Source organism: Protomyctophum parallelum (assembly GCF_964188405.1).
Source record: "Protomyctophum parallelum genome assembly, chromosome: 23".
Lineage (NCBI taxonomy): Eukaryota > Metazoa > Chordata > Actinopteri > Myctophiformes > Myctophidae > Protomyctophum > Protomyctophum parallelum.
The window spans coordinates 14,205,479-14,218,164 of NC_139715.1; the positions used below are offsets into that span (position 1 = coordinate 14,205,479).

Sequence of the window (12,686 nt, forward strand, 5' to 3'; positions counted from 1 at the left end):
GCAGAGGGAAGTTGAAGTTGGACATTTCAATTCCTGCTGCCTTTTATGGTGTCCCATGGGGCGTGCGGCCTGATTCCAAGTGCAGTCTACAAACTGAGGAGTCACTTTTAACACCTTTTTCTGGTGTGAAATGGGGCGTGGAACATTGCAAATGAACTACTCTGGATCGCGTTTCTGATTTCACGATCGGCGGGCAGCTACGCACATTTCATGGACTCTCACATCCCATGCCCGTTGGGTTTTTGCTTAGAGAAAATACACCCTCCTTCAGTAACTTTATTTACACGTTATATACGACCACCTTCGTGAATCAGGCCCATTGTGTGTTCCTATACAGGACACAGGATAGTTACTGTACCTCCTACATCTGGCACAGAGACACTGAACCAGACCTCCATCACGCAAACCCAGCATAGAGTGGACCAGTGAACGGGGGCGACTAGAAGGTGTAAATGTCGTGTCAGAGGACACGCTGTAGAAGGACAGAGTGCTAGCAGGACCGTCTATCTGCTACTCTGTGGGAGTCGGAGTCACTGACGTGGAGGCGAGTCTTCTCCTTAATGTACCAGACGGCATACGTGTTGTCGACATCGTTACATTCCAGACTCCAGTACTTTTCATTGCTCCCGGTGGTCACCGATATGAAAACATCTCCGCTCCACTCTACCTCCGAGTACCAGCGCGCAGTCATGCACTCTCTGCACAGAACCAGGGGCTTTGAGTCAGTCATGCACTCTCTGCACAGAACCAGGGGCTTTGAGTCAGTCATGCACTCTCTGCACAGAACCAGGGGCTTTGAGTCAGTCATGCACTCTCTGCACAGAACCAGGGGCTTTGAGTCAGTCATGCACTCTCTGCACAGAACCAGGGGCTTTGAGTACAATCTGGCTGGCTGGTTAGGATTCGGCTGCTGCTGCTCCTCCTCCACAGATGTCGCCTTCCTGTTGTTCTCGGACAGAGAGAGGTATCTGTTTGCTGTGCTTGGATCCAGTGTGAGTTCACACACATCTGATGAGGAAAACATGATACAATACACAGCATCGGTTTTCATGAAATATGAGTATCCATATGTCAACTCCTTGGTTTTTAAATTAATGTCTTACTTCATCATACAACTTGAACACGATGGACAGATGAAGCACAAATAGCAGATCTGCAACGTGATGCGTTGTGAGCTTGGAGATATCTGCTATTTTGTGTGTGTGTGTGTGTGTGTGTGTGTGTGTGTGTGTGTGTGTGGGTGCATTTGACTGATTGGATTATTCACAATAATCTATTACGGACAATATCTAATAGCCTTGTAGATCGGGTCCCTATGGATTGTTGCTTTTTTTTTTACCAAACTATGGCTCATGTGTCATCATGACCTAACCCCCCAGTCAAAAAAGTATTAGGATGTATTAGGATGTTGATATCCATTCATCCCTCCAGGAATTTATTGATGTTTTAAATAGCCATCATAGATCCATAACGATAAAATATGTGACACACACAGAAAGGATTGACTTTCTTGATGTAACAATCTTCAATGGCCCAAACTTTAACACAAATGGGAAACTAGACTTAAAAGTATTCTTTAAAGAAACACTCACCCCCCAGAGAGGACATATAGTGTCTATTTCAAACAAAGTGTTTTTTGACTGGGGGGGTCATATTTGTTATTGAACTTTTACATTTTCACATAAAGATGAATCGTAAATGTATACAGATAAAGTGAGACAAACTAGAAAGGTATAAGTTAAAAGCACAATACAATAAAACAGACAAGAAAAACAAAAAACACTATATGTATAACCTACCTAACCTAATGAATAACCTACTGTATTGTGTATGTGCTGCTCACCCTTTCCTTTTTTTCTTTATCCATATTTAATAATGAGGAGAAAAAAAACAACTACTATTTACAACCCAAAGTGATCCCCTTCTCGTGCTACATACTCCACCCTACCCAGACCCAGTGGTCTGTGAGTGGTGGGTGCAAATCCTTCCCTTAGTGTCGGCCTATTAGGACCTTATATCCTTTCAGGAAACACATTTTGGATTGGATGGCCAATTGGCCATTATGTTTTGCTCGTGGCATTAGTGTCTGTGTTTCACACGCTAATTACTACTAAATAATTGAAATGGCTTTGCTCTAACCACTACAGCTCATTGAATTTAGATGAAGAGGTGAAGATCAGCTCACCACACAAATTGGTATAGATCTCAGATTGTCTGGCTACATAAGAATACTCCACGACCACTTTCTTCAAAAGAAAATGTTGTATTAATATGATTGTGTCAATAAAATGTACTGCAAGACATTTAATTGGCTTCCAATATAAACACACTGACACAGGGTGACTGACTGGCTGTGACCAAGAGATGGCGCCAATGTGATAGATATTTTTCTCCACAATTGCATAGTCATCTTTGAAAAGCAAAATGTTGGTGAAGCCTTTTAGCTAAACATTCAGAGGTGGGACCCAAATAGATGTATTTGGGCAGAATCTCCTTTGTTTGCATTTGGTTTAACCCTGCTAAAATAATGTCTTTCAGAGACTAGGTCCAAGTAGTTAAATACTGCATTTGCATAAGAATAATTCCTATATGGTTGTTGTTCAGTAACAGAGATGTAGTAAAAAGAATTGCCCTAAATGTCCAGGTTGGGATACCAATTTAATCCAATCAGGACAGAGAACTCACACATACATGATAAACAAGCTATTGCAATTGGAAGTGATGAAACAAATAAATGAGCAGACTAAATTAGAACTAGAACAAAGGCTGATATTAAGTGACCTTTGGTTCTCTCTGCATGGATGAAACTTGTAACCTACCTGAAATTGGTAATAGAGCGTCAACATTTGAACAAAATCTACTTTTTGTTTTAAGCTATTTACTAGTCAAAATGTATTAAATGCTTCCACTGCTTCCACTTCCAAGTTCATAAAAACTAGAATACATAGAATAAGATATTAGAGAATCACTTTTTATTTTATTTTCCACTTTTCAGCGTGTCACAGTGTGACAATAATACAAATAATATTTTAAAAGTCACAATAAAACATATACAAATTGCACATGAAAAACAGAATGAAATGGTAAAATATAATGAAATTCCATCTACACAGCTATATATTGCGACCTTTGTCTGTCAGAAAGTCCAGGATTCAGTTGCACAGGGCAGTGTTGAATTCACATTCTCTGAGCTTGGATAACAAGGCTATTATACTATGCTATATTATTCCCAATTAATAACCAGTGACCACACTAAGCCATATTATTTGGTGGTTTGTATTAATGTGATGATGGCTACAGTTTGTAAATATGTGGCAAAATTTGCCTGAGGGACTGCCATTGGATAAAAAAAAAAAAAAAAAAAGAATTCATGTCATATGAAAGCAGGGAATCATAGCTTCAAATTGACATATTTGTAATTTGTTGTATGTCAAAAAACAGAGAGTTGAGAAAACAGGCTTGAAAGGTTCACTTCTGTGGACATGGAGCTACATTTAAGCATTTATCAAACCAAAGACTTCTCACAGATCCAATTTCTTGTATTTGAACACAACATATGACTCAATGCTCCTTTTGAGTATGATGCACAGTTCATGTCTTCGCTATCAGTCCGTTCGTTAAAAGCCACGTCGACCCAGTACCTGCAGAGTATACACAAAACAATGTTTTTAACCACACCCACTCAGCAGTGTTGTTTTTGGCAGCAAATTTCTATTTTAGTCATAGTCTTCTATGGAATGAAACTTCATTTAGCTTTAGTCATATTTTAGTCACCTGGAATGTTTTAGTGTTTAGTCGACTAAATCTGCAGTTCATTTAGTCGACTAAAATGTATTTTGGCGGGCCTTGATGCCGTCGTAATGGCTGATTTTACACTTGCTGAAAATAGCCGATCTACAAGCTCAACGCGTCACGCTGCGACACGTGAGCTTATAGATCAGCTATTTTCAGCATGTACCCAATTGAAAAATGACTTGTACTATATCTCTTGTCCACTAGTCCATTCCTAACATTTTAGTCTACAGTAGTTTGTATTTGTTGATGAAATTGTCAGTATATTTAGTCTTAGTTTTAGTCATCATAGCTTAGTTTTTATTTAGTTTCCATTTAGTTTTCGTCAGTGTAGTCGACAAACATTTTTCGTCTTAGTTTTAGTCGACAAAATCAACACTGACTCACATACAGTGACTTTGATAGAATTAAACAATTAAAAAAAAATCTCTATTAATCCTCTCTCACCCTGTTGCTGGCGTTCCATCCAGCCACATCCAGCCTCTCTCGGTCTTGTTCAGACCAATCCATGACGCTCCATTAACGGCCGAGTTAAATTCTCTGATGTAGTCCTGAACATGTTTTAATGATATAGAACGATAATTCATTTTCTCTAATCAATACATTCAGGATTTCACTATTTGATTTGATTTATTTGATAAATTCACCAAAGTGCATTGTATACTACAGTTACAGTATAGAATTATCAGTATTGCACACAAAAAAGTCAGAGTTCTTTTAGGTTTTATGACCTCAATTACACCCCCAAAGAAAAACTTTGAACATGCAGTGGATTTTATGTGGTCTGGAGTTTTCTGCCGGGGTTTGGAAGCCTTTTGAGCTGCATTGAAAACAGTATTTGTCACATTGACAATCCCTTTAATTCCATTGTGATCCAAATAAGTAATTGCAGCATAGGTATGGCAGCTCGCCCATAAAACATGTTTTAACTAAAATCACTGTGATAATAACATTCACAACAAAGACCGTCATAAAATAACAAAACCTATCTCCAGCCATACTAACCTATAATGATGGACACCACACTAACCCAGGGGTGGGCAACTTTGACGATGGAGAGGGCCACTATTATTTCCACACTCACTCCAGAGGGGCCACATTGCATATTACTGTCGTAGGAAAAATAGCCGATCTACAAGCTCAAACGTGTCGCACTGCGACGCGTGCACTAACCTGTTCTTCTTCACCGTTGATTATCACCAGATGACCGTCTTCCTTCTGACAATTTTCTCTGCTTTCGTCCCAGGTTTTCTTTGTTGTAGATTTGAAATAACAGCTGCATTCGAACTTCAGCCAACTAGTGGGGCACACGACTTTACACAACACATCTGGGAGGAAAGAAAGATTTTAGGCACAATACAGTACAGCTCTTCAAAAATATTCTAATCCTGAACAATTTAAAAACTATGGTGAATCCAATCCAATTCTTGTGTGCAAACATTGTTATGTTATTGCTGATCTTGTCCAGGTCTCCCTTCTAAAAGAGATTTGATCTCAATGGAACAAACTTGGTTATAGTCTAGTAGCCACCAGCCCATAGAGCTCCATTGTGAACCCGGACATGTTGAGTACACCAAGGTTTTATGTTAGAAATGTTTAGTATGGGTCCCCAGCATGTAGAAACTGCCGGGATGCTAACTTGCATATGTTGGGCAATTTTCATAATTGGCATAATATGTGATAATACAATTACAACCTATTGAAAGTTTCATCATGTTTTTAGCCCAATGAATGTATTTTTTGCAAAACTAATGCTTGGAATGGATTCAGCATCATGAAAACCCCCTAGTTTGACATGTCACATGCTAGATAAAGCATGATGAAATTTTGAATATTTTGCCTTCTATCGGTTGTTAATGGTATGGTCACATATTATGCCAATTATGAAAATTGCCCAACATATGCAAGTTAGCATCCGGCAGTTTCTACATGCTGGGGACCCATACTAAACATTTCTCACATAAAACGTTGCTGTACTCAACATGTCCGGGTTCACATTTTGGCCACTAGGCTATTAAATAAAGGTTGAATAAAAAATAAAAGGGAACATCAAACTGATGGATCTGTAATGCAGTGATCATTTATTTGTACGGTAGTGTCAGCGATATAGTATTCATCATATACTGTAAAATTAGTATATGATAAAAGAAAAACTGCTTTTTTGTGTAAATGGTGTTTCTACTTAACTTACTTAACATATAAGGAATATACATAAAAAACTGCCTTCTCCAGACCACAAATGCAGCATGGTGAAAATAAAAGAATACAAATGTCCCCTTTTCCATGCCAGCAGCAGGAGAGAATTGCCTCTTTTCAAACTCTCCTGAACTTCAACGCAACATTTTGCGTTGAAAGAATTTGTCATATGCATAGAAATCCATGTCGTACGCCGCCTCTTCAGTAGCTAAAGAGTGCGGGGTCACGCCCCGAAAATAGCTGATCTACAATCTCTCAACGCATCACAGCGTGATGCGTTGGGTGCTTGTAAATCCGCTGATTTTGATATTTATGTTGTTAAAAATGTCAGCCCCTGCCTCTCTAACATTCTCTGCACGTCCCTGGGTTGGTGCGGTGCAGAGTAACTGTAATCACTGCTGGCACCACACCCAAATGAATGCAATTACATTTATGTCATAGATAATTACTAGGGAGCAAAAAAAGGTTATCGGGATATCCCTACTATATCAACATTATATCCATATCATGATATTAGACTGGATATTGTCTGTGATTTTGGATATTGTATTATTGGCACAATAATACAATGTTCTATAAAAATCGATATCGGCAGATACTTATTTTTCCTATTAAACAATACATTAAAAAAGTTCAGTTTAATTTAGATTTTCATGTATTTAGTTATTTGACAATTATTGAAGCCAGCACACAATGTGTTCATGGCCACACTCCCCATTCTAAAATAAAGACTTCTTAATATTTATATTATTTGACTTTTTAGATTTTTTTTTAATATAGGCCTAGAATACCATTTCTATTACCAAGGTCTCAGATGCATTTTAGCAGAGTCGGCTAGTGTGTATCTACATTTTTAATACATTCATTATCCCATTTTGGGGCGGGAACCCCTTTTGGTGTTTTAAGCATTATGTTGTACTTTTATTGTTGAAAAATAGCAGATCTACGTATAAGCTCACAGAGCAGCACCGGATGCTGCACTACGAGCTTGTAGGTCTGATATTTTTGAAAAATCATGAAAATGTGGCCCAAATGTTTGAATATATTCTTTCAGAGCGAACGTTTTAACTCAAATCTTTGCTTCTGGGGGGGTCCCTGGAACAACATATTATCAGATGGGGGTTGGCGGCCAAATTAATTCAGAAACATGGGTTTTTCAGAAAACTGTCAGGATTTAGAAGGCATTTGTAGAATCGTCCTCAGGTCTAACTGGGTTAAACATACATTATACATTAATCAGCATTCCATCAAAAGGGTGTAGGCCTACCTCCCTCACCGTTTTTGTCGTATATGTCTCTCTTGAGCTGGTATACTTCACTTTTTAACTGGTCTCGCTCCAGGGTCAGGTTGTCAGAATGAGTTGCGTTGTCATTGGCTGCAAAGGACCAAAAGATGATCATTAACACTGTACTGTACTGTACTGTACTGTACTGTACTGTACTGTACTGTACTGTACTGTACTGTACTGTACTGTACTGTACTGTACTGTACTGTACTGTACTGTACTGTACTGTACTGTACTGTACTGTACTGTACAAGCCCTCTTCCCTGGCCTGTGTGTGTTTGTGTGTTAGGCTGTGCAACAGTGACACTTGGTGTTGAACAAACGCTATAACGCTATTTTCGTGCTCGGACACAGCCAGGGACAGACCCAGGCAGGGACACAGCCACACACATAGCTGTCTATAGGAGTGGTTGCACCACTGAAAAACCCTCAATATTTTCAGATCAGGTGTGTTTTTATGTGAATAGGTCTCACCATATTAACGTAGCCTACTAGACCCACACACTATCAAACGTTAAGCATGATAGGGTAGGGTTGTAAGTGCTTTGACCTTTGGGAAGTTAATATTTTCCCAGTGGTTTGATCGATCCGTGGGCTACGCAGAAATCTGTGACCTACCAAAGTCTGTGACTCCAGTGAGTGCATGGTCACTGTTTTGCAATTCCATCAGGAGCAGATATTCCATCAGGAGCAATATTGATGAAATCCCATCAATATTGTTACATGTGTCTAGGATGAACAGACTGGTATTCATTTTACGGGCAATCGATCAGCATTGGCTTTACGATTAAAACTGCAGCCACTGGGGTGACATGTTTCGATAGGTCATCAATTTAGAACTGCAACAATGTGATTGTGCAATCATTGCAAGCTGGCGTGTGATGTGACATACAGTCTGCGAGGTGTACACCAAACTATACAAGTAAGACGCGCAAACGCGGGAAGCGAACGCAGCTCGTAAATTGCAATAACAACAATTAGAATAAATTACGTACTTTTTTTTTCTTTTTAGTTAGTAATTTTTTTAAAGTTTTCTACTGTGTGTGTGTGTGTGTGTGTGTGTGTGTGTGTGTGTGTGTGTGTGTGTGTGTGTGTGCGTGTGTGTGTGTGTGTGTGGTTGTTTATGTGTGTGTGTGTGTGTGTGTGTGTGTGTGTGTGTGTGTGTGTGTGTGTGTGTGGTTGTTTGTGTGATGATTTGTGTTACTCTAGCATACTCACAGTCACAGTCGCAGTCCATGACCCTCTCTACGGTTCTCACTGCAAATATAGCAAACATCAGCGTGAGACACACTGCACACGCTCTGACGATGTCTCTCTGGAGGGTGAGCTCTCTGTGGAGGTTGAGTTCTCTCTCAACGTCGAGTTCTCTCTGGAGGATGCGTTCTCCCTGGGCAGCTGGAAGATTATAGTACAATATAGTCAAACTTTAATATTATGATCACTTTCATTGTTTCATTTCAAAGATGGTTTTCTGCTGAAAGATCATCTCAATATGTACAGTACAGTTATAATTGAACGGTACCCTTTATACGCTGCTCTGTGACTTTATCCAAAGTAACACATGAGAGGCAAAATAATGGAGGAGCAGGCTCTACGATTCATACTGTACTTTTTGTATTGCCATGCATTCATTCAGTATAGAGTGTCGCAGTCCCTCCCCCTCCCAAAATCATGACAATGAACACAATGTTTTGGGCTGATCAAATAATTTATAAGAAGAAAAACAAAACAAATAGTGTTGTCTCCTGCCTTTATTTTCTTCTTTCTAATGATTTGATCGGCCCAAAATATTGTGTTCATTGTCATGATTTGTCACGATCCGAGTTGGCTTTGTCTGCGGCGTAACCGTCTTTAAATAAATACTTTAAGAAAAGCCTATGGGAAAAATGCATTGGGATTCATTTCCTGGGCAACTCGTCGTTTTGAAAGGGGGTGGGACTGCGACGCTCTATTGTGGTATGGCCATATAACCATTGGTAACTACTAGGCCTACTTTACATATTTTGCTGACACTGCTGTGTGTTTTAAGTACCCATTCTGGGCGGGAACCCCTTTTGGTGTTTTAAAGCATTATGTTATACTTTTAGCTATTGAAAAATAGCAGATCTACAAGCTCATAGCGCAGCACAGAGTGCCGTGCTGAGAGCTTGTAGATCTGCTTTTTTTTTAAGCGTGAAAATGTGGTGAAAATCTTTGAATATATATTCTTTCACAGCAAATGTTTTAAACTCAAATATTTGCTTCCGGGAGGCCCCTGGAACAACATATTTTCAGATGGTGTCAGCGGGCCAATTACATATATTTTTGGGGGTCCTTGACATGAAAATGTTTGAGAACGAGTGGCATAGAAACATGGGTTTTTCAGAAGAATGTCAGGATTTACAAGACATTTGTAGAATCTTCCTGAGGTCTAAATGGGTTAATGTGTATACCTTCATCTCCAGTAACCCCCTGTGAGCCAGGGCAGTCACTGTCTGCTACTTCAGTAATGTACACCACGTTCTCCTCCCTCCTCCGGACTCCCCCAGTAGACCTCACACGTGTTGGCGTGCCTGTTGGCGTGCCTGGCTTCTTCTGACGTGCCTGGCTTCTTATATCCTTAGACATCTTATGTAAAGACACCATCAAAGTAACTCAAGTTAATTAATCAGAATCAATTTATTTGTCATTTTCCCATGTACTTGCAAAGAACATAAAATACCGTTTCCCCTCAGTTATTGGCAGTGCAACATAAAATGTAGAACCTATTTAAGAAACATATAAGCTAAAAACTAAAAACATAACATGGACAATTAACCACATGAACCCTGGTGTCAATGTTCTGGGCATGACATAATGGGCAAAGATTTGCTGCAAATGGTAGTAGATCTAGAAGATTGTGATCTTGTAGATCTTCTACCATTTGCAAATATTTGAATTTTCATAAATTGCAATGTGAAACATTGTGAATTGCAATGTGAAATATTGTGAGCTTGTAGATTGGCTGTGTATGCTACTGTATTTGATCTGCAATGAAGCATTTAAGTGGTTAGTAAAAGTATGTTAATAATGTACATATCAATATTTTGCATTAAGTCATATACAATATAATGCAATATAATTTCTAAAGTTGTTTAAAAGTTACTCACTTTGTCCAATATCTGTGTGGTCCTTCACTGCTAGAATAGTCTCTGACACTTAGACAAAGTTGACGTACCGGTACTTTGCATGCATGTGCACATGCACACAGACTACACTCAAACAGTGCAGAACAAACAATAGACCCTTAACCACAGAAGGTACGGGGAAACAGAGTTGTGGCTTTCAGATGTGAAATGCTGGGTGGGGAAACTCAACTGCTGTAGACCAGTGGCGTGCACAGACATTTAGAGGGGCAGGTGCTCAAGTGAAAAAAGGGCACCTTATGCAGCGCGTGGAACCGGCCAGTTGCCTTATAATACTAGTGTTTTGGAGCATAAATACTATATTAGAAGCTTTTTATCAAGAATTGATCAATGTCACGGTGGTCCACATACTGTACAGTGTACACTGTACAAAAAAAAAGAAAGAAAAAAAAAGAAATTGCTGTCCAGAGGGCAAAGGGCAGGTGCTCTAGCACCACCTAGTGTCTATCTGTGCACGCCACTGCTGTAGACCATGTTTCTGAATAGGTCTAATGTAGCCCCCTGAAGTGAGTGTGTAAAATATATAGCCCACCCCTACTGTATAGATTAGTGGTTTTCAACCAGTGGTGACCCTTGAGGGGAGAGTTGGTAGCCAAATGGACCCTTATAGATCTTTAGCTCTTGAGATTGTAACATGAAACCAAATGGACCCGTAATGTCATGTTACACTCTCAATTGTTAAAAATCTGCATTACTTAATTTACAAGAAGTCTACACAATTAGGGAACGTAGAAGAAATGTTATTTTGAACAATGTTTGCCTGTTATCTCAACAAACAATGTTTGCCTGTTATCCCAACATCAATACAGCATGGAATTATGCAACACAATATTCTTTGGTTTTGGTTCTGAGAGGCTAAATCTCATCAAATGGTGGTCCATGGCTCAAATGCTGAATAAATAATGGAACATGAAAAAGGTTGAAAACCACTGCTGTGGATGAACCCTCAAAGGACCAATAAAGTCATGTTCTCAAAGAGTTGTGTGAGAGAGAGTTGTGTTCATGATAATGGCACTGGTGACACTGTTGTATAGTGATAACTAGCAATGTATGGTGTTAGAAATAAGATTGAACATCCTGGGTAGTTTGTGGTCAATGTGCGGCCTGTGAGTGAAAACACAGCTAGACACAGCTCTCCTCTTCCTGTCCTATTTCCTGCAGCAAAAAACAGTGCATTGTAGTAGCACTGTTGATTAATACTATGACATGACAAAAACTAAATGGAAAGTAAATGAAAACGAAGCTATGGTGACTAAAACTAAGACTAAATATATTGACAATTTCGTCAACAAATAAAAAGTAGACTAAAATGTTTGGAAGGGACTAGTGGACAAGAGATCCAGTATAAGTCATTTTACACTTGGTTCTATTCTGAAAATAGCAGATTTCAGCTATTTTCAGCAAGTATAAAAACATCAAGGCCCACCAAAATACATTTTAGTCCGTAAAATTAGACTAACACTTCAGGTGACTAAAACTAAAATAAAGATTTACTGTCAAAAACAACACTCAAATGCCACAGGGCTAGCATTACATCACGTGTGTTTATATTTATGCTAAATCCATGACTTTAAAGCTCTGACTTACACCCACACAAGACTGAAATACTGAGAATCTGCTGCTGTGTTGCATCATACTCTGTCTGACTCTGAACTCTGAAGACTTGTTTCTTGGTAGAAGCAAAAACCGCATGCGTGCACACATACGCACGCACGCATGCACGCACAAACGCGTTATCTGGGGGGGAGAGAGTCAGACGAGAACAGGAAACAAGAAAAACAACACTATACGTCTGTAACAATGTACAATTTCCGTCTTAACACATCAAGCACTTACAGTATTGCCCTGATTGATGATATTGCTTGTGATCTTTCCCGATCAAGCACACCACACCAAGGCACCTTTGGGCATTCAGCAGATGTCTCCTGGTGCTTTTGAGTATTTAGTTTTTAGTACTCCAGCATTGAGCTATATATGTAGGAGCAATGAGACATGAACATGATATGTCCATACAGAGAGTCTGATCATTAGACCACTGTACCATCAGTCAGACACGCTCAGACAAAGTCTCCTGGTAATTTTGTGTTGAAAACACTCCAGCATTAAACTATAGGAGAACAGGGATTTGAACATGTAGAGCTGTATTAACTGAAGGCCTCAGCCTGATGACCTCAAAAGTCTCATATCTCCCCTGAGCCATAGGCAATTGCTTTGGCTTAGTGTTTAAGATGCTGGCTTTCCACGTGGGA

At 39.4% G+C, this 12,686-nt stretch overlaps 1 protein-coding gene across 1 annotated transcript; it reads right to left on the bottom strand.

Annotated features, from left to right (window-relative positions):
• Positions 1–4,932: 4,932 nt before the first annotated feature.
• Positions 4,933–10,504, bottom strand: LOC310853909 (oxidized low-density lipoprotein receptor 1-like; the record flags this gene model as incomplete). Its single annotated transcript, XM_083758381.1, has 5 exons — positions 10,402–10,504; positions 9,706–9,880; positions 8,498–8,668; positions 7,265–7,363; positions 4,933–5,120 (listed from the first exon to the last, which is right to left on the bottom strand). Exons 2-5 carry the CDS (start codon positions 9,878–9,880, stop codon positions 4,933–4,935), a joined length of 633 nt encoding a protein of 210 aa, XP_083614507.1. The 5' UTR covers positions 10,402–10,504.
• Between the last annotated feature and the right edge of the window lie 2,182 nt (positions 10,505–12,686).